General features: G+C 40.6%; 2 protein-coding genes across 4 annotated transcripts in view; one reads left to right on the forward strand and one right to left on the reverse strand.

Annotated features, from left to right (window-relative positions):
• Window positions 1-26,097, reverse strand: part of CENPP (centromere protein P) — a 306,990-nt gene that overhangs the window by 207,887 nt on the left and 73,006 nt on the right. The window lies entirely within an intron of this gene.
• OMD (osteomodulin) lies at window positions 1,368-3,405 on the forward strand. The gene is made up of 2 exons (XM_032785873.1): window positions 1,368-2,322; window positions 3,098-3,405. Exons 1-2 carry the CDS (start codon window positions 1,368-1,370, stop codon window positions 3,403-3,405), a joined length of 1,263 nt encoding a protein of 420 aa, XP_032641764.1.

The following is a 26,097-nucleotide window of genomic DNA, read 5'->3' on the forward strand; positions in this document are numbered from 1 at the left end:
TTGGACAAGTCACATTTCTTTGTTCTTCTTTGAGATGTATGGATGAAAAGTGCTATTTAAGAGCTTAGTATTATTATTAGAATTAATTTATGCTGTGCTACATGTGAGGGAGGAAATCCCTTCTTGACAGGTGGTCAGTTGATACCCAGAAGCAGTATCGTTCTAATATAGCTGTAAATGTTTTTCATAGCAATTAAGGTATATAGTCTTAAAATCTAGCCAATATTTGTCTCAAAACTGTCACAATGAATTGCACAGATTGACTGCTTATTCCATAAAGAAATGTACATTTAAAACAAATGTACTATCTTTCATGATCTTTGAGCATTCTTCAGCCTATGAAAAGTTTCCTTTTTAAAAGTTAGCAGTTAGCTAAAAACTACCAAAATGGTATTACACATAATTGTATTTTCTTAATTATTTATATCGCAAGCCCTTTCCCTCATTCAGACTGTGGAGTAACAACTGCCCACAGACTTCGAGAAGTGTAGGAACCCAACAGTCTGTGGAACTAGTTAGAACAATAGGATGTTCACTGTACTCCATAGAAACTCCACCCACATCACTTTAAAATAGAACTCTAGGGCTGTGCCTGTGCCTCTATTAGCAAATTCCCCTCTTCACCTTGAAAAGAATGCAATGTCCATGGATTCCAGTGCAACTCTCAGGCTATGTTGCCACTACCACGGTAAGTCGACCTAAGTTACGCAATTCCAGCTAGGTGAATAACGTAGCTGGGGTTGACATAGCTTAGGTCGTCTTACTGCGGTGTCTACACCGCACTGCGTCGATGGGAGACACTCTCCCATCGACTTACCTTACTCTTCTTGTTCTGGGTGGCGTACTGCGGTCGACCAGAGAGCACTCTGCCATCAATTTAGTGGGTCTTCACTAGACCTGCTAAATCGACCCCTGATACATCAATCTCCAAAGCGTTGATCCGGCAATAGTGTAGACATAGCTCAGGCTGCAATAGTGGCCCCTTCCCTCCCACACTATGTCTGTGCAATCTGTAGAGTGAAAAAGAGGAGAATGAAAATTCCCTTTTTCCCATCCCCAATTGGTACAGAACCCTTTAGCACCACACTTGACCTGGGCTTTAGGATCTGAGCCCCAGAGAGGGAAAAAAAATGTGGAAAGATTGCAATTCACTTGTTTGAAGGCCACATTAATAGGTGCCTTAAAAATACAAAATTGAAAGAATAATAATTTTTGGTGGTAATTATACAAGCTAAATTTTTATGTTCCCTACAATAATTATTTTTTCCTAATTTAAAACATAGTTACACTTTTTTCTTTTATATTGGAATTTAAATATGGTTTCATCTATTTATGAATTTTGTTTCTTCTTCTCAACAGGGTACTACATGAAAACAAAAAAAATGAGGTTTCTATGTCAACTATCAATTATCCCTCTTCTATTTGGAGCTATGGTCATTGGTCAGCATGAAGGTTATGATTTCGAGGATGAATATGACCAAGAGCCAGATGATGAGTACCCACCTATTTTTCATTTTAATCCCAGTGCAGAATATGTAGTTCCTCATTTTCCTACTCCAGCCAAGTGTGCTCAAGAATGCTTTTGCCCACCAACTTTTCCATTATCCATGTACTGTGACCATCGGAAACTTAAGATGATACCACATATTCCTTCCCATATCCAACAACTCTATCTTCAGCATAATGACATTGAAGCTGTGACTGCAGAATCTTTTGTTAATGCCACTACCTTGAGAGAAATTAACCTTAGCCATAACAAAATTAAATCTCATATGATTGATCATGGTGTTTTTGCCAAACTTTCAAATCTTGTGCAACTTCACTTAGAACACAATAAATTGGATGAATTTCCATTTCCTCTTCCCAGCTCTCTAGAACGACTCTTTCTCAGTTCCAATGAGATTTCCAGATTACCTGGAAATGCCCTGCAAGGGTTAGTAAATGTGACCATGCTTGATCTCTGCAATAACTATCTTGATGACTCCCTACTCAAAGGAAAATACTTTTCGAATATGAAAAATCTAATGCAGATCAACCTATGCAACAACAGATTACAGACTATGCCTCCTGATCTCCCATTTTCACTTATATATCTCTCTCTCGAAAATAACTCAATTTCTTACATTCCAGAAAACTATTTCAATAGACTTCCAAAAATAACTGCTCTAAGAATGTCACACAACAACCTGCAGGAAGTCCCATATAATGTTTTTAACCTTTCCAACCTTGTAGAACTCAATCTTGGACACAACAAGCTGAAGCAAGCATTCTATATTCCAAGAAGTCTGCAGCATTTGTATATTGAAGACAATGACATTGAATGTATGTTGATTATTATTAGTCCTTTATAAAAATGAGAGAGGTGTTTCTATATCTGTAACATTTTTTCTTTTGCATTACTTTTGCATAATTTTTCTGCTTATTACTCAAAGACTTACTGACTTTTAACCTAAACTCAACACCAACACTACTGGGCTATATTCAGTCTTCCTAACACAAAGAGGTTTCTGCCTTGCTGTAATGCAGGTTACCTCGGCCTGCCCTTTTCGGAGGGTCCCATCAGTTGGGGCATAGGGCTCCACAGTAGCCCTAGTTCCGCAGCTTGTCCAAGGAATGCTCTGAATTGTTAGTTATCTTGGACAATCAATGGAGGAAACCCTGCAGAAGATCTGTACTTCTGCCGTCTTCCTATTACCTCCGAGCAGGCTCTCTGTCAGACTCTGCTCCAGCTTCCTCTAATAAAAATCAACTAACAAGTCTAGCTTATTGTTTAAAAATTGTTTGTAGTAAAGGCATTTGATAACATTTATATAGAAAGAGCAACTAATAGTACATTTCCCTTACATTAAAAAAATCTATTCTAGGCCATTTTAACACCACAAATCTTCCCCCTTCTACTTGATCAAAAGCTATTTCTGTTATTGGTTTTTCCATATATGGAACTCTAATTTAGAGGCAAAATAATAGCAATATTTTACATCAATTGCATGGGTGGGTATTATTCCTGTTTCTAGCTAGGAAAAAAGTGGATTTTAAAGAAATCTGAGTTCTCTTAATATTTTCAGTGTTTAAACTAATGTTTTTCACTCTTTTACAGTTATAAATATTACTTTGATGTGTCCTTCTATTGATCCAAGGAATATCAATCATTTAACCTATATTCGGATGGACCAAAATAAGCTTACAGCTCCAATAAGCACATATGCATTCTTCTGCTTTCCCCACATACGCATTATTTATTATGGTGAACAAAAAGGTAGTGTCAGTCAATCAACACAACTGAGAACTCCAGTTGTCCACAGATTTTTAACACCAGAAGAATATGATGAAGCAGAAGATGGTCATGAAACAGAAGATGGTCATGAAGGAGAAAGAGAAGATGACTACTTTCATCCTTACTTTTAATGAAGTAATTATAAAGTACAAGGAAAGTATAAATAAAAGAGGTCAATAATTTGGGGCACTAAAAGGGAGTTATGAGCAATATGAACTGTGTAAACAATTTTTCTGTATCCACTCAATAGTGGTTAAATCAGATTCCAAGTATATACAACAGTGCTTTCTAACTTTTTCCCAGCAACCAATTATTAGGTGAGTGAACTAATCCTTGACTGTACCAGTCATTACCCTTTCCCTTTCACTCACATTCCAACTCAGAAGAGAACTTGTTTATGGTAGTTTTACAGTTTGGGCTAAACTTTTTGCATACATTTTTGTTGATTGTAATTTTAAATATATACTGAGTGGTTTTGGTTTAACATAACTGAAAGCATAAAATGCTCTTAATTTGAGAAAAACGTTTAGGACCTTAACTGTGAAACTGGTCTGCATCATTTGTGCAGTATCTATATCATCCAAATTCAAAGGAAAATGCACAATGAGTAGTTTCTTAATAAAGTTTCAATTTAGTGCAGTATTGCAACATTAGAATTAGAAGATTCATTAAATAGCAGTTGTCATATAAAACATAGCAACATTAAAAAGACATGAGAAAAAACAAAAATATCTTCTGATCTAACTTGCATAATAACTATTGATATAGGTTTTATTCCTTATTCCTTTTTTTCCATAGATGAATAAGTTATGTTACTTTACTTCCTGTGCCATTATACATTCAAAAGCACATACTACATATTTTGTTCTTTTAAACAGTACTTGGAGAAAACTGGTTTTTGTTTCATAAGAGAACGTATCTTGGGTGACATAGGAAATTTTCACAAATTATCCTTTAGAAAAGCAGCACTGGTGGTTAAAATATACAAAACTAACTAACTAAGAATAATGCTATGCTCATTAGACATAAAAAGGTGTTTATTTTCAGCCCTGTTTAAACCATACAGCTGTGTTTTTATGCCTTTTTAATTTTTCAGACACCTCTGTGATTTCATGTGTCATGTGTGTCTGTATTTCTATTTTCAACTGGATGATTAATAGACATTTGTTTTAAACCTTTAGAAAATTTTAATCTAATAAGTTTTGTTTTTTTTTTATAATGCCCTATGAATTGTATAAAGATACAAAATATATTTTGCTTGTAAATCTACCAGTGCATCTCCTTTATAAAAACAGGCTTCAGCTGATCAGTTATTGTGGGGATCAAGTGATTCAGTGTCTAGATCTTTGAGATATGTTTTTGGTTGTTATTTAACAAAACTCTATACATCAAAAATATTTATGTTCTAGCTATCCATTACTTCAATTTAAATGGAATTAATCATTTCATGCTTTTTGTTGTATTTCAGGAAAACACTATGTAGCATGACTTTTCTCTTTTTCTGTAATACATTATAAATTTAGACTTGTTTTTAAAACATGAGTCTCAATTTAGGCAGACATTTTTTAAATCTTGATCATAGCTTTTAACGAACATTAAGACCACTTAAATATAGCATAGTTAGAAACATTGTACATGCTTCCTCAAACTGCTGACACTTTAAGACTAACGTGAAACTTAGTTTCAACTTTGTGTTTATACCTACAGTAAATCCAACAGTAAATATAAATTGAATTTTGGATATTAAAAAGTGTGCATAGCGGTATACTACAAATTCAACAGATTGATTATTAACGTAATAACGTTGACATGGCTTCTCAGTATCAGCACATGCTTCTTCTCTTGAGAATATATACACTTAAATATGTTCCCTATGACCACCTGCTAATTTTATTTGTCTTCACAAGTATTAAATTTGTATTCCCTTCAAGCATTCTTCTTTTTTTCACTATATATTATACCAGATTTTGTGACAACCCAGTGACCTATCCAGCAACATGACATGTATAGTTAACAAGCAGAAAAGATGACCAGGAAAGAAAAGCTTTTGTTTACTCACAAATGACTGCAAAAGAAATGTCTAAAAGTAGTATTCAAATAGCTGACTTCTGCTGCTGATACAACATTTGCCTTTAGTGTTTTAGTTTGCTCAGATGGTTGTGTGAATTTATTTAAAAAAAAAAAAAACCACACACACACACACACACACAAAAACCAGCTAAAAATGAAAGTGTAAAACAAAATCTGCATTACAATGCTATCTGTTATAACAGTCAACAAATAATAAAAGCCATCACAGGGCTTCTTCAGGAGGTTTCACTCTAGTAACTGAAGGCAGCTGTTGCATGATGTGGAGGATATATGCGACTAGGAACCAAGAGATCTGGGCTCTGCTTCTAGCTTTGGGCAGGTTTATGCTTTATTAATTTCAATCACATGAGCGGGATAATGATACTTTACCACCTTTGTAAAATACTTTAAGATTTATAATGGCTAGGTAGTTATTTTTCATTATTATTCAACAGTACAGCAAGTTTGACTTTATTATGGCGTATTTTTAGAAAATGTTGATAACCTGCAGTCAGTTAAATGTATTGAACCAATTAAAGCAAAAACATGAAATTTTCAAACAGTGTTTTTACCAGAACAAAGTTCTTAAAACTAGAAGCAAAAATGACTAATATAGAAATTTTGCAACAATTGTTCATGAACACTGTTGCAGTAAAAAAAAAATTAACTTATTTTTTACAGTCTCCATTCTTTCCTTTAGTCATGAAAACATTCAGATCTTTTAAACATTTTAGTCCTTCTAAAACAATTAAGCGTTAGTTTTTGTGACATTTACTTCAATATCTTGATATATTAAAGTAACATAGGAAAGAATTTCCTTCACATCCAACAGATGTTTTTTATTTCAACTTTTCTGATTGCTTTTAATATATTCACATTCCATTGAAATATGTAATAACTTGAATCAGTTTCCTTTTTATATTTGTTTTTATATTGTACTCTGCAAGCAAATAAAGAAATTTCCTGCACAAAGAACATGAAAGGAACCTGTAGTGAGTTTGTACCAGATTGAATCCCAAAGCTGCTTCCAAGCGGCTAACAACTTCTTTACATTACTAATGTGAGAACATTAACTTTGACACTTATGGAGAATTTACATATCTACTATAATACACACACACACAGATATATGACAAAGTGTGCATTTACCATTCTCTTCTCAAAAGTTATTGTACTAAATTTTTAAAACTCTAGTAACATATGCAAGTTAGAAGGTAAATAAAAGGTAATATAAACTCACAGTTCAGGGCAAACATTCATGACCTAGAGGAAACAGGAATTGACTCCTTCTACACATGAAGCACTGCATAATTTTTTTTAAGAGCATTCTTGGAATTTTCCTCTTCCTCCAACTCATCAGACATGGGTCATACAAGACTCAGGAAGACAGGCTAACTTGACAAGTAAAGCAAATCTTATATTCCTGTGACGTCACCAGGACTAGTGACATTATTCCAACTTCATTTTTATTGTCAGTATATGGAAATACTGCAGCATCTCACATGTCAGGGTTGAGGATGTGGAAGGGAAATTATCCCTTTTCAAGCAAAGAAGAGACTGGGAAAAGAAAATAAAGGGCAGGAGGTAAAAAACAAAAAGTAAGGAAAACACCAGATGGTATTCACCCAAGACTTCTGAAGGAACTCAAATGTGAAATTGCAGAACTACTAACTGTGGTCTGTAACCTAACATTTATATCAGATTTCTACCAAATAACTGGACAATAGCTAATTTTTTAAAAGGGCCTCCAGAAGTGATCTCGGCAATTACAGACCAGTAAGTCTAATGTCAGTACCGGGCAAATTAGTCGAAACAATAGTAAAGAATAAAATTGTCAGACACATAGATGAACATAATTTGTTGAGAAAGAGACAATGTGGAAATCATGCCTCACCAATCTACTAGAATTCTTTGAGGGGGTCAACAAGTATGTGGACAAGGGGGCTCCAGTGGATATAGTGTACTTAGATTTTCAGAAAGCTTTTGACAAGGTCCCTCACCAAAAGCTCTTAAGCAAAGTAAGCTGTCATGCGATAAGAGAGAAGGTCTTCTCATGGATGAGTAACTGATTAAAAGATAGGAAACAAAGGTTAGGCATAAATGGTCAGTTTTCGGAATGGAGAGAGGTAAATAGTGGTGTCCCCCAGGGGTCTGTACTGGGTCCAGTCCTATTCAAAATATTCATAAATGAGCTGGAGAAAGCGGTAAAAAGTGAGGTGGAAAAATTTGCAGATAATACAAAACTACTCAAGACAGTTAATTCCCAAGAAGACTGTGAAGAGCTAAAAAAGAATCTCTCAAAACTAGGTGAATGGGCAACAAAATGGCAGATAAATTCAGTGTTGATAAATGCAACGTAATGCACATTGAAAAACATAATCCCAACTATACAAATAAAATGATGGGGTCTAAATTAGCTGTTACCACTCAAGAAAGAGAACGTGGAGTCATTGTGGATAGTTCGCTGAAAACATCAACTCAATGTGCAGCAGCGGTCAAAAATGCGAACGGAATGTTGTGAATCACGAAGAAAGAGATAGATAATAAGACAGAAAATATATTGCCTCTATATAAATACATGGTATGTCCACATCTTGAATACTGCATACAAATGTGGTCGTCCCATCTCAAAAAAGATATATTGGAATTGGAAAAGGTTCAGAAAAGGGCAACAAAAATGATTAGAGGTACGGAATGGCTTCCCTATGAAGAGAGATTAATAAGACTGGGACTTTTCAGCTTGGAAAAGAGATGACTAAGGGGGGATATGATTGAGGTCTATAAAATAATGATTGGTGTGGAGAAAGTAAATAAGAAAACATTATATACTCCTTCTCATAACACAAGAACTAGGGGGTCACCAAATGAAATTAATAGGTAGCAGGTTTAAAACAAACAAAAGCATGTATTTCTTCACACAACACACAGTCAACCTGTGGAACTCTTTGCCAGAGGATATTGTGATGGCCAAGACTATACCAGCGGTCAAAAAAGAACTAGATAAATTCATGGAGGATAGGTCCATTAATCGCTATTAGCCAGGATGGGCGGAGATGATGTCCCTAGCCTCGGTTAGCCAGAATTTGGGACTGGGCGAAAGGAGATGGATCACTTGATGATTACCTGGTCTGTTCATTCCCTCTGGGACACCTGGCATTGGCCACTGTCGGAAGATAGGATACTGGGTTAGATGGACCTTTGGTCTGACCCAATATGGCGGTTCTTATGTTCTTATGAATGAGACACTAAAGGCAACAAAGGAAAAGATGTCAAATTAATTTATGGTTATAAATAAGTGGAGTGAACACAAGAAGGAAACAAAGCTTTTTAAAGAAGAAAGCTGTTAGTAATTTCTTTTAAACAATTAAATGGACGGTTGATTGACATGACAATTACAAGTAAATTCAGAACATAACAACCAGTACAAAACTAGTTTATCCATTTAAAAGCATGTTTTGGGTGAGGGTCTGTAGGGAAATGGCAGAACATTGTTTTATTTCCCGCTGTCTTGGGCTTGTAAGTATCAGATAATTTGATACCTGATTATTATATGCTGTAGGAGTATCTAAGAGTAATGTACCTATTTGCAACATAAACAAAGTCAAGTTTTTTTTTCTTTTCTTGACATTCAATCAGTAATGTCTATAGCTTTTAAAAAAAATCTGGAACCAGAAACTTTTGCAGGGTATTCACTCAATCATAGGGTCTTGTTGCAGCTGCCTATCTGTTTCTAAAATTTCGGCCCTTGTGGTAACCCAAAACTATACTATTTCATTGAACCTTGGAAATATTTCCAACTTATCTGCTGAAAAGCTTACATATGTAACTCCTTTATTGTGTATCCTTATTTCTTGTAGATCTTTTTGAATCTTTTTCTGACTTCATAAAAAGACAAATTATCTATTTGGGAGATCAGTTTATCACATCCCCTGGAACTAGTACTTTATAAGTTCCTCCTCAGTTCCTCCTGTGCCACTGACACATCAAGAAGTCCAGTTCCTCCAATGATTACAACCACAATAATTGTGGTACTTCTTCCCAGGTTATGCCAGTAAATTCAATACCCTCTGTCACTGTCTTCCACTAGTTCTTTCTTAGCCTTCCTCGCTTTCTCTTTCCTCCCTCCAGTACCTAATTCAATGCTTGGTCAGCTTGTGTCTCATCTTCCATACACTGAACATGTCTCAACCATCTGAGCCTTCTTTAATATCTTCTAATATGTCCTGCTCTGTGAGCTCCCTTACTCTTGCATTTGTTATTTTGTCTTTACATTGAATTTGTAATATCTTACTCAGCCTTCAATTTCTTTTTGTTAACCACTCTCATTGGCCAAGTCTCTGCTCCATATGTATGCTCAGTACAATCAAATAATATCATCTAGCCTTTAGTTTGAAGTGAAGACCTATGTTTGACCAGATGTTGTTAATCTTTCCAAAAGCGCTGTTTGCTCTTCCTAATCTTGTAGGAATATAAGATAATATAAATAAAGTCAGACATACAAGATAGAAATGCTAGGAAAAGGCTGTAGAGGTGGAAGCAGCATCATAGAGGAGAGATTTCAACCAGCTCTACAGATTAGCAAATGATCTCACAGGAAAAACAGACTTTCACAGGTCTCAGGCCTTTCTAGGACTCTCATCGACAGATGTTAAAAATGCATGAAGAACATGCCAGATGATGAAAAGAACATTTCCACGCCATATTAAACTGTCCAGAGCTGACAATCATTCACAGATTCAAGAGAAGTGCCAATACCAAGTTAGAAATAGAAGATGGACCAATAACATCTGATGAAATTAAAGCAGCCATCAAAGCCCTAAAACACAGGAAAGTTCCTGGGGTTGACAGAATTCAAGTAGAGGTGTTAACAGTGGGAGGCCAAATTCTGATTAAGTGGCTAATAAAACTGTAAAAAAAATATGGTGAAAGTAGCGCCACAGCATTGGAAAGAAGGTATTATCATGGCATTGCCAAAAAAGGGTGTTCTTAGTGCATTAACTGGAGGGATAGTACTGCTACCAGTCCTGGGCAAAGTATTGGCTACTGTTATGCTGAATAGAATGAAAAGGGCAATGGATGAAATATTACAAGAAAAACAGCTGGGTTCCATTGAGATAGATCATGTCGTGAACAGATATTCACTCTGACAGATCACTGAAAAAGCTACTGTTTGGCAAAAACCCATCTTAATTAACATTTAGAAAGTGTTCAACAGTGTTCACAGAGAGACCCTGTGGAATATTGCTAGAAGCTATGGGATACCAGACAAGCTAGCAACATAATAAGGAGTTTATACAATGGAAATAGATGAGTAGATGCCTGGCTAAGTGAGGTGAATGGTTCCATATTGTGCCTGGAGTTAGACAAAAGTGTGTGCTATTACCAATTCTCTTTGTATTAGTAATAGACTGGGTGATGAAGTGAGCGACAAAAGGCATCATGGATGGTGTAAAATGGGTTAGTGGAGACTAATTACACTACCTTGACTTTACTGATGACATTGCTTTACTAAGCACACCTCTACCCCGATATAACGTGACCTGATATAACATGAATTCAGATATAATGCAGTAAAGCAGCACTTGGGGGTGGAGGGGCTGCGTGCTCCAGCAGATCAAAGCAAGTTTGATATAACGCGGTAAGATTTCTTTGGTTCCCGAGGACAGCGTTATGTCAGGGTAAAGGTGTATACTGTAGAATGAAATGATTGCCCTTACATGAGAGGTAGAACAGGAAGCAGCAAAAACTAGATTTGAAGTAACTGCAGAGATTACAAAGGCAGGAAACTGGACAATATATGCAAAGATGTATCTAGATGGAAATCTAACAGGAAAGAGTTCTGCTGTCTGCAGAGCGTGTTGACACCTGAAGGTGCTGTGATAAAGACATTCATCTTACCCTTAAACCATATAATATTCACTTCAGTTTAAATTTGCTTTCATCCAAGCAGATTTTACAAGGGAAGACAGGCTTGCAGTCCCATAAGAACTGACAACGATTTTGGCTTTAAATAACCCTCAGAATCCTCCCTAAGCACTTTCATAATCTCTTGGTTGGAAAAGCCATAGGAAACATTCTCTAGAGAGCCTGTTTTATTCCTAATTGGCTTTTATCAACATAGGTGTCTTTCTTTGTGCATTCAGCTCAACCATCCTATCTTCTTCTTCCACCAAACCCCATACTGCATGACTATTCCTCTCCATCTTTCTCCTCTGAGGGGAATTCATTCTTTAAAATACTCTAATGATGGCTTGAAACCAAAAATCTTCAACTGAATCAATGTACAGTAACTCCTCACTTAATGTTTTAGTTATGTTCCTGAAAAATGTGACTTTAAGTGAAACAATGTTAAGCAAATCCAATTTTCCCATAAGAATTAATGTAAATGGGGGGGTTAGGTTCCAGGGACATTTTTTTTCCCAAACAAAAGACTATATATATACACACACACACAGTATAAATTTTCAACAAACAATTTACTGTACACAGCAATGATGATTGTGAAGCTTGGTTGATGTGGTGAAGTCAGAGGGTGGGATATTTTCCAGGGAATGCCTTACTGCTAAATGATGAACTAGCAATTGGGTGAGTCCTCAAAGGTTAATTCGTTTTTAATGTAGCCTCACATGCTACAGGGCAGCACGAATGGAGGGAGGGGAGATAGCATGGCAGACAGAGACAGAGACACACACCGTGTGTGTGTGTGAGAGAGAGAGAGAGATGTACATTTCCCTTTTAAGTACGCTGACCCCACTCTAACTTTACAAGGCAGTGTACTTAATCAGCAAGCTGAGATGCAACTGCCGCCAGGAAGCGCCCTCTGTCCTGAGCCCTGTCGTGTGTCCCCCCTGCTTTATAGAGATGGGGAAGTGGGGTGCAGGAACAGAGTGAAGGAGGACACCCTGACATTAGCCCCCTTCTCCCCTCTCCCCCTCACAACAAGCAGGAGGCTTGGGGAGCAGCTCCAAGGCAGAGGGCAGGAGCAGTATATGGCACTGGCAGGAGGGACAACTGAACTGCCGGCAGCTGGTAGCCTACTGGACAGCTGCTGCACAGGGAACTTAGGGGAGTGGAGAGCTAATGGGGGGCTGCCGGTCCACCCTGGTTCCAAGCCCCCACCAGCTAGCTGCAACGGGCTGCCCTTTCTGCAAGTAGTGGACAAAGCAAGGTGGTTGCCAAACAACTTTAGAAGGGAGCATTGCACAACTTTAAATGAGCATGTTCTCTAATTGATCAGCAAAGTTAACAACAAAACAATGTTAACCAAGATGACTAAGTGAGGAGTTACTGTATCTGGGCTGAATCTTGACCTGGTGCTAGCCAAGCAAAGTGTGAGAGAAGTGAGACCCCACTACAAAGTAATAAAATCCAATCAACTGCTACAGCATTATACAGGAAGCGTTTCATTTCAAAACTTGTATAAACAGACCTTTTAAGTGTTACCGCTAGTGCCAATGCTTTAGGAGCTCAATGGGAAGCTGTTCCTTCAGAAGAAGGACAAACTGTATGTCTACACTTCAATTTGACACCTGCGGTTGGCCCATGCCAACTGACTCAGGTTCACAGAGCTAAGCCTAAGGGGATGTTTAACTGTGGTGCAGACGTACGGGCTCGGACTGCTGCCTAAGCTCTAGAATCCTCCCACCTCGCAGGTTCCTAGAGCCTGGGCTGCAGCCTGAACGTGAACGTCTACACTACAATTAAACAGCCCCTTACCCCGAGCCTGAGCCAGCTGGTTGAGGCCAGCCACAGGTGTCCAATTGCAGTATAGACATACTTATACTTAATTAGTATTAATATTTATTTGGATTTACAAAACGTTAAAAAAAGATGCCTGCCCATACGCTGTAGGCACTGTAGCCATTACTTAAAAATACATCACAGATAGTACCCCAATATAACTTAGGTTTATCAGTATAATTCAACAAAATGTACAATCAGCAAGCCCAGCACCTTCGAACCTCAAATCACCCTTGTCCTCCAACAATTCCCTCCCTTTCTCCATGAATTCTCAAAATTGCTTTGTAAAAAGATGAGCTTTGCAGCATGCCCTGGAAGTCTTGGACTCAGGCTACTTCAGACAAAGGGAGTAAGGGGGACTTGCATTCTAAAGGTATAGGGCTTCCACAGAAAACTTGACTTCTAGGTTCACCATAATTTTTCATTATATTTACATTTGCCACCCATCTTCCTTTTCCAAGAAGAGGTTCCTTTTCCAAAGAAAGGTTCCTTTATGATTGCTTTCTGAGGGAGACATAGGCTATTGTTCCCACAGATTGTTTTGGTTATCCACTATATATGCTACTGTGCAGACACACTTTTACAGACTATTTGTATGGTATATAACATTTTTCATATATTGTTTGATTGTCTTCCTTTATCTTCTATTTAAACATTTCAGACTTTGAAAAAACTTTCACAAAACAAACCTGCATCTGAACATATATTGGTTTTGGGACCATCTGTGCTGTTGTCCCATCCATCCACATCTGTGCTGTTGTCCCAGTAATCTAACCATCCACAACCTTGCTACCATCTTGTCAGCATTTTGGTAATAATTCAGACAACTAATGGTCCTTTACTAACTTGGTCCTAGTTTGTAAAGGGCTATGTAAATGAATAAAAACACCTTATAACAAGCACAAAAACAAAATAACCAGCACAAATGGACTAAGCTGGTCCATATATATTCCAACATCTAATCTAATTAAAATTCTCTCTGCTATATATTTTATCAATGTATTAATAAAAACATTTGGAAAGCCAATCAATAAACACTACAGTAGTGAATTTGGCCAGATTAAACTGTGCATCTGGAAAAAAAAAAACTTACAAACTTAGGGAGGGGATTGGTTGGTGAATATTGCAATTTTGGTTTTTCTTATGTGGTAGAAGGATAACTTCAGCATTACAGAGTTTTGGAAATAAGAACTAAGGCTTGAACTAATCAGACCACCAACACTGTTAATGAGGGGAAAAAACGGTTACCCACCTTTAGTAACTGTTGTTTTTCGAGATGTGTTGTTCATGTCCATTCAAAGTAGGTGTTGGAATGGACATGAATAACCACTCGAAGAAGAAAAAACAGTTACCCACCTTATAGTAACTGTTGTTCTTCGAGATGTGTTGTTCACGTCCATTCCAACACCTACTTTGAATGGACATGAACAACCACTCAAAGAAGAAGCTGTATTTCAGAAGCAAAAAATAGAAAGGAACGAAGAAGCATGCTTAAGCTGATTTCTAAAAAACAACATTATGAGTTCAGTTCTAGCTACATTTAGCATCTTAATCTTCTGAAGTACTTGAGCATTTCATTGTTTATGTAATACTTTACACTAGTTATTCTGATTAAGTATAGTACTTATATCCAAAGTGTCTACTGTCATATGCATTGCCGTTTCCAAACCATATCACTGGCCAGCTGCTATGACAAAATCATGTTATTTTAATAACTTCTGCAATTACTCACAAAAATTCATATAAAAGGGATGCTGAGTGAGGTTTAATGTTTTACGCCAAATGTATGAACTTAGTAAGGTGTCAAATTTCAGTGACCTGCTTCAACTAAATGATTTTGATACTGTATGTTCCTAGGGCTATCCCACAAGTTTATGAGTGGATCTAACAGAATACAGTAGATTTATTTGTGTATGTATTGCATGAATGACTCACAGTGTCTTTCAAGCACCAAGAAACTAAGTAATAATCTGCACTTCTTCCTTCCAAGTACAATGTTGCTCTAACTGCAGTATTTGCCAATATTATCCTTTACAGAATGTGTACAAGATGAAAGCCAAGGTCTTCAAGCAGCTGGAAAAAAGTTTTTAAAAGAATTCTAAGTGAAGTGCAACAAATCTTCTAATATATTGTTAAAAAATCAGGAATAAATATTACCATAATATAAAGCTAATAAACACACAAGTATACATGAGTCTGGGGTGGTTTTAGGACAAAATCCCCCTGTCCTCCTATATGAATTGCTGCTATCATTGGTGACATCACATGTTGGACCAAAACTTCACAAAGGTCTGCTACAGTGGTGGGCTTCAAATATGAATTGGGATTAAAAAATTGTTTAAAGGAAGAAATTATATAGGGTATCTGCTGTGGTCTTCTACCTACAGAAATTCTATGTAGAACTAACTGATTCTGTTATCTCCTAAATGGAGATAGTTGGCTCTTTGACAGGAATCTGAGTCACTGAAGTAAAAGAACATTCCATGACTCCAATATTGCCAAACCCAAGCATTCAGAAAACATGAATTAGACCCCCTCAAAAATGTGACCAGTTTAAAAAATACATTGTGTGTGTGTGAGAGGTTTTGAGATTTTGGAAGGAAACTGCATACCCTCAATTTGTGAATAATTGTGACAGTTGGCAATTTAGACTTGCACAGGGTGGATTGATTTAAATAACAAATTTTTATGATGAATTAATTCAGTAAGCAGGAATCCTTGACTTAAATAATTGATTTTAATTGTGTTTTGCATTTGTACTTCTTAAGTTATTTTCCCAAAGGAAACCATTAAACCATTTAATAACCATTCAAACGTTGATTTCCAACTAAGCATAGGTTTTACACTAAATTGGATGCTTTTTTTGTTTGTTTGTTTTGTTTTTTTCCGATTTCACTCTCACACAAAGTTTTTATTCATAGATTGGAAGAAGAAAACAAGCTTTCCTATTTTTTCAACTCCCAAGTTGGGTCTCTTAACTTTGAATAAACTAGTCATAGTACTGAATTAGCTGAATCAACTGAAATGAAGAAAATATTTTCTTTGCTGTCAAAAGCTGGTTTAGTACGTCAAACTCTGGATCCAGGTACTTGACCTGTGACTTCCACCAGTTCAGTGGTTTGACTTTCTTGAAAACTTGGCAGCAATTATGTTCTTCTTAATATTGTTTTTTGTACTTAATGTAAAAGATTGTGTTGACTTATTATAAGTTTAGACCTTAACACAGACTGTAGATTTCAAATTTAATTTTAAATATTTATTTTAACTATACCTGTATTTAACATAAATTTAAAAAAAAAATCTGACAAATAAAAAAATCTGGTTTTATTTTTAATTCTAAATCATTTAACTTTATCTACCTTGTATAGCATAGCTTCTTAGTTACCTTCTGTAGATTTTCTTCAGAAAGCTTTGGTCAATTAGACAGCAATAATTAAGTTTGTTCAGATCTGCAGGAACGAACCCACATTCTAATTTTATAACCAACTGCATCCAGAGAAGAACAAATAACGATTGATCAAACAATTTACTAAGTCAGCTCTAACAAAGACCAGGTGAAAAAATTCTGAACTTGCAGATAAATGCAGAGTATTCATTGCTTCTTGTAGATTTTCCAGGTCTCCTTATATTACCCATAGTATTCACAAGCAGCCCGCTTCTAAAGGCCCTCGCCCAGCCATGTGGGAGGAGCCACTGGACCCAGGACTCAACTAAAGAAATAACAGGGCAGGGAGTAAAGATTACAGGTTCAAAACTAGGAATTCAGAAGGAGACACTGAGCACAGAACCCCGGTCAGCACCCACTGCTCCTCAAAACTGTCTAGGGAGCCAGCGAACGCCGCCCACAGGAACTCTGCCTGGAGACATGAGACAAGGGAGGAATGGAGATAGGCCCCACAGTCACAGAGCACCTCCCCATCAAACGTCCTCCCCCTAGGATTATAGACAGCCACTTTGGCTAGGGCCAGGAGCAGGTTGATGAGGAGATCTCGCAACTTTGTGGGGCCATGGACAGGCTGCACAAATATGAAAAGATCTGGGGAGAAGTGCAGCCAGAACCTCAACAGGAGATTCTGGAAGAGCCAAAATAGGGGCTGCAACCTGGCGCATTCTAGATAGGCATGTACCAGGGTTTCCCCTCATGCCACAAAAGGGGCAGGCATCAGGGATGGGGTGAACCGCGCCAGGTACACACTCGTGCTCCCGGCTCCATTGAAGGAGTCGCCAACTGATATCCCCGGCAAGCCATGGAACCAGGGTGGAATATAGGCTGGCCCACTGAGGTTCCTCACCCTCTGCAGGTGGTAGTAGGTCCCGCCACTTGGTATCGGGGTGGGAAACGAGGGTGAGAAAGTGAAACATGTGGAGCATGTGTGTGTAAAGTTGGTCTCTTGGGGCAGTTTGGAAACTGGCTCCAGGGCATGCAGCCAGCTTGGGTTATGAAAGGGAGGCGGTTGATGGGGCTCGTGGGGCAGGGGCCAATGAAAAAGTCTGGAGGGCCTGGGCTGAAGGGCGGGCGGGGACCACCCTCTCACAGGACCTGCTCAAGGAAATCCCAAGAGGTGGGTGATAAGATAAAGCAGTGGACCCATGCTCCAACAAATGGCTTCAAGCACGGGTGGGAGAGAGCTCATCTGCCACCCATCCCCAGTCATCAGGCCAGAGTTCTTGACACAGTTGACCTGGGTGAAGGAGGCCACCAACTAGATCGTCAGGTAGGCCTCCACCCGCACTAGGTCACCTGGAGCCTGGACCACGAGAAGTATGTCATTAGCGTACATCGACAGCGTACAGCCGCATCTACAGCTCTCGAAGCACCAACTCCATCAGCCTCCAGCAGAGGAGACAGAGGAAGGGCTCGATCGCTAGAGTATACAGCTGGCCTGACAGCGTACACCCTTGATGTACCCCTGGTCCAAAGCTGACTGGTTCAGTCGAGCCCAACCAAACTCTCTGCAGAGGCGTACAGAACCTGGAGAAAACCCACAAAGTTTTGTTGTCATCACGACAAATGATAAGTGATTAAATAAAATGTCAAAACTGCATCTTCAAATAAACTGCACAGAGAGCTGTTCATGAGCATATTATGTCTACTTGGGGCAGCAAGTGAGAGCATACGCAAGCAATTTTCTCCTCATCAACAGCCCCAAATTGCTACTCTAACTGTGGACTTATTGATTAATGACCACTTGAATGGTATTCTGCAAAGGTCTGTTAAGATGTTCAAACATTAAAGAGCCTCCTCATGAGCATGGATTAGAAAGATGCCCAGAAACCTAGAAATTAAACAGCTTCCTGATCAGAGAAAATTAGAGCTTTCTTAGGCCAAGACCTCCACTTTAACATCCCTTCCTCATCTCCATATCTTCAATGAGATTGTTATGTAAATGAATGCCCTGCACCTTTAAGCAGGAGGTATTTGGCTGGCTGGCGGAATGAAGGGAACAGTGCTTTATGGCTGGGGGAGGAGGGAGATGAAAACTGTTGCAAAGGGGACAGCGTCGTTGCTGACTAGGAATGCAGAGTTTAAGAGGGGCAGCCCTGCACCTGAAGCTTCCTTTTACACAGAGTAGTCTGACGCAGGATCCTCCTTCTCTTCCCTTTATTTGGTAAAATACCAGGTTTGGTCAAGACCTGCTGTGGGCTTTACGCTAGCCATCCATTTTTTAAGGGGGGTTGGAAAGGAATTTTTCTCTTACCACCATATTGGTTTGGGTATACTTAGGGGGTTTTTGTCTTCCCCACAGTGGGTTCAGGAAGAGCTCTCTACATACATAGCATGAAGGCAGTAGGTTATTGTCACAACTCCTTATTTAAGTGCAAGGTGGATATCCAGTGCAGGTACTCCATAGGAAAGGTAAACAGTGACTAGATAAATGGCTGGCAAAAGGACTTAAAAAAGAGGTGTTCATTAAAGGAATGAATATGGGGGGTGGTTGGGAACTCCTGCCCCCGCCCCCCCCCCCCCATTCTTATAGCCCACCTTAACCCTCCTATGAGGGGGGTGGATGGTAAGGTCCCAGCAATGGATTTGCTAGAGTAACCTGGATGGAAAAAGACGGGGAGCTGGTGGAAGCCCCGCTAGGTATGGTAAGGTCCTGGCAATGGATTTGCTGGAGGGACCTGGATGGAAAAAGAGGGGGAGCTGGTGGGAGCCCCCGGCTATGAAGGTGCTGGCAATAAATTTGCTAGAGGGACCTGGATGGAAAAGGGGGGGAGGGGGAGCTGGTGGACTCCCCGCCAGTTATGGTACGGTCCTGGCAATAAATCTGCTGGAGGGACTTGAATGGAAAAAGGTAGTTACAGAATAAATATAGGGGTACCCGCATGGTACACTTACCTGCCGGGTAGTCCCAGACATCAAATAATAAAGTTGTGGCCTAATAAAACCCATGTCAAATGTCTCCTATCATTCTTTCAGTATAGTTAGATGATACATTCCCCCAAAAAACGCAGCATATCTAATCCCTGAACTGCCTACATTCTTAGCGCTCCTAGAAATTTTTCCAGAAGGACACAGAAGATATGTCTAATATTGATATCTAATACTCTGAGTTGAAGCCCTTAGCATACAGTATTTTACATCCTAGAACTCTTCCTCTGAACTGTTGCTGCTTGAGTTAGAGCGTAATGTGACATGAAAGTATGGATGGACCTCCAAGTTGCTACTCTGCAGATATATTGCAGTGGAAGCATGGGGGTTTTGGAAAAATACAGGCAAGCGTGCTGACTGATTGATGTGGACCTCTGACACAATCTCAGAAAGGAATGTGGGGTGTAATGTAAGGGAAGCCTCCCTGTGAAATACTGTCTAAGGAGAGTCTGTCCTCATGGCTCCCAGCATACTGATCCTTTTCACTGAAGTGATGGCTACTAAGAATGCCACCTTCATGGACAGGTGGGTCATGGCACATTTCACCAGTATTTCAAATGGTGGGCCTGTGAGTGCTGAAAGTACATGGTTAACGTGCCATTGAGGCATAAGTTTAATGACGGGTGGGAAGGTTCTGATCAAGCTCTTCATAAATAGAGTCATGGTTAGGAGTGTGAAGATACAACATCCTTCCATTGGGGAAAGGAAGGCACTAATTTCAGTTAAGTGTACTCACAGTGAACTGAGGGCAAAATCGGAGGTCTTTAAGAAGAGAAAACAGTCTAAGATAACTACAATGACCACGGTATCAAGTGCATGCTGGTAGCAATGCGCCCAGGCTGAAAAGCACTGCCATTTAGCTAGATAGAGTCTAATAAAATCCTTCCTGCTTTGGGTCAGGATTTCCTGAACAGAGGTGGAGCATGAGCATTCTATGTCCATCATTCATCCATACGCCAGCTACTGAGGTGGAGTGGGCTTGGGTTGGCATGCTTGATTTTCCCCCGTCCTGAGTTAGGAGATCTGAAATACAAGACCTTGATAGGACGGCATGTGGACATCGTTAGGGGTTCTGTGAAATGGAATTGTGTGAATAATATCATGCCAATTTTTTAAAAGGGCTCCAGAGGTGATCCCAGCAATCATAGGCTGGAAAGCCTGCCTTCAATATTGGGCAAACCGGTTGAAACTATAGTAAAGAACAAAATTGTCAGACACATAGATGAACATAATTTGTTGGGGAAGAGTCAACGTGGTTTTTGTAAAGGGAAATCATGCCTCATCAATCCACTAGAATTCTCTGAAGGGGTCAACAAGCACATGGACAAGGGGAATCCAGTGGATATAGCGTACTTAGATTTTCAAGAATAAATGTTCCGTTTTCAGAATGTAGAGAGTGGTGTTCCCAGGGGTCTGTACTGGGCCCAGTCCTATTCAACATGTTCATAAATGAGCTGGAGAAAGCAGTAAACAGTGAGGTGGCAAAACTTGCAGATACAAAACTATTCAAGATCGTTAAGTCCCAGGAAGACTATGAAAAGCTACAAAATAATCTCTCAAAACTGGGTGACTGGGAAAAGTAATGCACATTGGAAAACATAATCCCGACTATACAAATAAAATGATGGGGTCTAAATTAGCTGTTATACCTCAAGAAAAAGATCTTGGAGTCACTGTGGATAGCTCTCTGAAAACATCCACTCAATGTGCAGCAGCCGTTAAAAAAGTGAACAGAACGTTGTGAATCATTAAGAAAAAGAATAGACAATGAGATAGAAAATATCATATTGTCTCTATATAAATCCATGGTATGCTCACATCTTGAATTCAGTGTGTAGATGTGTTCGTCCCATCTCAAAAAAGATATACTGGAATTGGAAAAGGTTCAGAAAAGGGCAACAAAAATTATTAGGAGTATGGACAGTTTCCGTCTGAGGAAAGATTAATAAAACTGGGACTTCTCAGCTAGGAAAGAGACGAGTATAGGGGGGTTAAGAATGGAGGTCTATAAAAATAATGATTGGTGTGAGAAAGTAAATAGGAAGTAGCCATTTGCTCCTTCTCATAATACAAGAAACTAGGGTCACCAAATGAAATTAATAGGCAGGAGGTCTCATAGTGGAGTTCCCCACCTGTGCGCAACTAGGTGCTAAGACTGCATCATGACCTCATTCATGTCACAGAGAAGCTTTTGGCTTAGCATGTCTGCCAGGAAGTTCTGAACATTTGGGAGGTATGTGGCCTGTTACGGTGACATGATTTCTGATATACCAGTTCCAAAGTCTGATTGCTTCAGGCAGAGGGACGAGACCTCACTCCTCCCTGTTTGTTTTTATTTATATGTATAAAATAAATAGCTAGCAGGCAGGCTCCCACCCAAACTGGCTAACACAAGGAAGGACAGTGCTGATCATGAAAGACCTCTGCAAGGGAAGAACGTCCAATCTACCGGCCAATAACCTGCCCCCCCAACATGAAAGTCCTATACAGGCATCATAGCCACCAAGCCTACAGGACCATATGGGCCAGTACATGAGCACAGCTCAGAAGGGCATTGGGAACAACACCAGAGCTCAAAACACCAGTTTGCTCATAGATAGAGCAGTCGCCAAGACTTCAAGGTCTAGACAGACCAATCTGAGCACAGCCTGGATTGACTACAGGAAAGCCTACGACTCAATGCCGCACACGTGGATCTGTGAATGCTGGCGCTATACAAAGTCAACAGGACACTAAGGACCTTCCTCAAGAATCAATGGGACTATGGAAGACAACACTAGAAATCAACTCAAGCAGCTTGCACAAAGTGGCATCAAGTGCGGCATATATACCAAGGTGATGCACTTCCCCGCTGCTGTTCTGAATAGGCTTAAACCCCCTCAGCCAGATAATCACAAGGACTGGATACGGGTACAGGTTCAGGACTGGAAACTACCATCAGCCACCTCCTCTACATGGATGACATCAAGCTGTATGCTAAGGAATGAACAAGACATCGACTCGCTAATCCACCTGACGCGGATCTTACAGTGAGGATATCGGGATGTCATTCGACTGGAGAAGTGTGGCAGGATGGTAGTGAAGAGAGGGAAGGTAGTCAAGACTGATGGGTGGAACTACAAGCGGGCCACATAGCAGACATACAGACCAGCTACAAGTACCTTGACGTCCCACAGTCACATGGAAACCACGATGAGGAGGGAAGGAAAGACAGCAACATCCAAGTATACCAAAGGATAAGACAGGTCCTGAAGAGCCAGCTCAGGGAGAAGAACAAGATCCATGCCATCAACAGATACGCCCCTTCCGGTCATCAGATACCCTGCCGGTATAGTGAGCTGGCCAAAAGGAGGAAATGGGGGCTGCTGAGTGAAAACCCGGAAGCTCCTCACAATGCAACGGAGGTTCCCACCCAGTCCAACCCCAGAGACTTGTATGCCAGCCAGAAAGAAGCGGGTGGGGCTTGTGAGCGTCCAAGCCACTGTCCGGACGAAACCGGAACATCCAGGAGTACATCAGTAAGCTGGCCTCCAAAGATGAGCTGCTGAGACAATGCCTGAGGCAGCAGCAGACATGGGAGGGAAGACCAAGCAGAGAAGTGCCATGGCAAGACAAGACCTGCATGGATGTTACCATCGACAGATGCAGGTGGCTGACATTGGGAAATCCTACCAGTGGCTGGAAAGGGCTGGACTAAAAGACAGCACTGAGGCACTGATCATAGCAGCACAGGAACAGGTGCTGAGCACCAGATCCATTGAAGCAGGGGTCTACCACACTAGAGAGGACCCAAGGTGCAGACTGTGCAGAGAGCCTCAGAAACAGTCCAACACATAGTGGCAGGATGTAAGATGCAGGCAGAACAGGATACACTGAACAGCACAACCAAGTGGCTGGCATTGTGTACAGGAACATCTGCACAGCATATGGGCTAGACCCTCCCAAGACACAGATGGGAGATTCCCACAGAAGGTGGTGGAGAACAGCAGGGCTAGATTCTGTGGGACTTCCAGATCCAGACGGACAGGCAGGTACTGGCCAATCAACCAGACATCGTGGTAATAGACAAGGACCAGAAGACAGCGGTGCTGATAGATATAGCAGTGCCAAGTGCAGCAACATCAGGAAGAAGGAATATGAGAAGCTGGAGAAGTACCAGGGCCTGAAAGAGGAACTGAGAGGATGTGGAAAGTGAAGCCAAGTGGGTCCCAGTGGGGTAGAGCAACTCAGGGCTGGGACTCCTAAGCTGGGTGAGTGGCTCCAACAGATCCCAGGAACAACATCAGAGCTCTCTGTCCAGAAGAGTGCAGTGCTAGGAACAGCTAAGATACTGCGCAGAACCCTCAAATTCCCAGGCCTCTGGTAGAGGACCCGAGGTTGAGGAAGACACATACCACCCATAGGGGTGAGAGGGGAATTTTTTTTATTATTTATCACTGTGGTGATATTGTCTGACATTATCTGTCCATTGAGTGAGTATCTGAGAGAAGAAAGGCCTCGCATGCCAGGCAGATTGCTTTTAACTCCAGTAAGTTTATATGTAGCCTGGCCTCTTGGAGGCTCCATATACCAGAGCAGTGTAGCAGTCCAAGTGAGCGCCCCATCTTGAACGGGAGGCATCCATCAAGATGGTTGCCCTTGGCATGGGAGGCTTTGTTCGAGTTGGCTCACCAAGTGAGAATTCTGGAGGGAACAGTGACTTTGGAGTCTATGATCCCTGCTCAGTCAGTAGTTCAAGTGGAACCAAATTTGTAAGCACCACAGGTGGAGCTGTGGGAAAGATGTCACAGAGGCACACGGGGCTATGTGGCCTAAAAGGGAGAGGCACTGATGTCCCATGGTTTGAGGTTTGCAGGTGATGAGAGAGATCATGTGGGTCATCATATAAAATCTGTTTTTGGAGGGGAATGCTCTCACAGACATTGAGTCCAGCAGTGCGCCTATAAAATCATTGTCTTTGTAGGTGACAAAACAGATTTGTCTTCATTTATGCAAACACTTAAGGTGGCAAGGAGCTGCTGAAGAAATTGTTGCTGATATAACCCCTTGGTGGGATTGGCCCACAAGGAGACAGTAATCCAAGATATGGAAATTCTGTATATCCCTAACATTTAATCTGGGACTCTACCACAGCAAAATCTTTCAGGAATGCCCTATATGCCGTTGAGAGTCCAAAATGAAGGATGCGGAACTAGTAGTGCTGCTGGCCAACCATTAAATGTAGCACCTTCCTCTGTGATGGATGAATGTCCACAGGAAAATATGCACCCTTCATGTTGAGAGCTGCAAACTACACTCCCTCCTGAAGGGAGGGGATTATAGGTGCCAGCGTCACAGACCCAAAGACTCCCTCCCTCAGGTAGTCCCCTGGGAAAGCAGATCAGCATTGTATGTTGCTAACATGGTTGTAAGCACTGCAAGGCATTTTAGGGAGGGAGGGAAGATCAAAGGTATGAGTGCAGAATGGAAGACTCCCTTGCAGGGAGCGAGAGGCCAAGAGGCGGAAGGAAGAAAAAAGCAGAAAACGGGTTAACTCGACACTTCAGCTAGCTCCATGTGAAGATAAGACACTGGCCTTGGTCCAAGGTCATGGGCAATACAAGCAGTGAGAAGAAGAGAACGAAGTTGAGCCATGCTGCAGAGATAGCAGTGAGAACAGGGACAGTGAATGAAACAGTGAAAACCAACAGGGGAGGTGGGGACAAAGTCTCTGGAGCTGGTGTGTTTTGGGAAGCCAAGGAGGCCACAGCGAGCTGGTTAGGACTGGTACAAAGAGCACCACGAACGGAGGGCCTTGGATGACAACACCCCCAAAGGCCCCCAGGACTTAAAAATCCCTCCAAAAGCCAAAACAAGCCAGAGATTGCAGCGGACCCCAGACGACTTGGGCCCAGGGCAAGAACTCCCGTCCACCCCTCCCACTCTTCTTCTTACGTTACACCCAGGCTTGGCCAGCCTCGGGTCGTGCCTGTGTGAGTATGGAAGTGGGTTAGGGCTTGGGGTACTAATGCTTTCTTCCGTCCTCTGAGTGACGTGGAGAGCACCCATCACTCTCCACTGTTATTTTATTTTATTATTAATAAAGCTTTAAAACTTTGACACTTGGTGTGTTTCATCATCTCCTCCCCAAAAGGTCCTGTGGCCTCAGCCTGATCACCTGATGCCTCAGCAGATTGGTAACAGAAATCTGTCACACCAGTGGTGTCATCATGAATTTCAACTTTTGGATAAAGACATTGAGCTGCTAAAGATCCCAGATGAGTCTCCGTCCTCCATGCTTTTTGGTAATTCGGAAATATGGTGAGTAGAACCTTTCTCCTGGTACTGAGGTGGGATGCTCTCTATCGCCCTCTCAGAGTAACAGGGATTCTGCCTCCTATTAAAGAATCAATTAGTGAAAGGGATCCCCAAAGGGGAATCGGGAAGATAGTTTGTGAGGAGGGAAGGAGAGAAACTCTATGGAAATCCCTGATGGATAATCTCCAGAACCCAACTGTCCATGGTGATCTTGTTCCAACTGTGGGCAAAGAAAGTGAGACAGCCTCCAAAGATGACAGGAGGCGAAGTAGGTGGCAGTGGTGGTGGTACATGGTTCTTGACATGTATATCAAAAATGTCCTCTGGGCTGTGGCTGGGAAAG

Source organism: Chelonoidis abingdonii, chromosome 16, assembly GCF_003597395.2.
Source record: "Chelonoidis abingdonii isolate Lonesome George chromosome 16, CheloAbing_2.0, whole genome shotgun sequence".
Lineage (NCBI taxonomy): Eukaryota > Metazoa > Chordata > Testudines > Testudinidae > Chelonoidis > Chelonoidis abingdonii.

Excerpts from the sequence above, each read along its gene's own strand:
- OMD (XM_032785873.1), top strand. The coding sequence starts at position 1,368 with ATGAAAACAAAAAAAATGAGGTTTCTATGTCAACTATCAATTATCCCT. Across the intron at positions 2,323-3,097 it reads TGAAGACAATGACATTGAAT|TTATAAATATTACTTTGATG; the intron begins GTATGTTGATTA and ends ACTCTTTTACAG.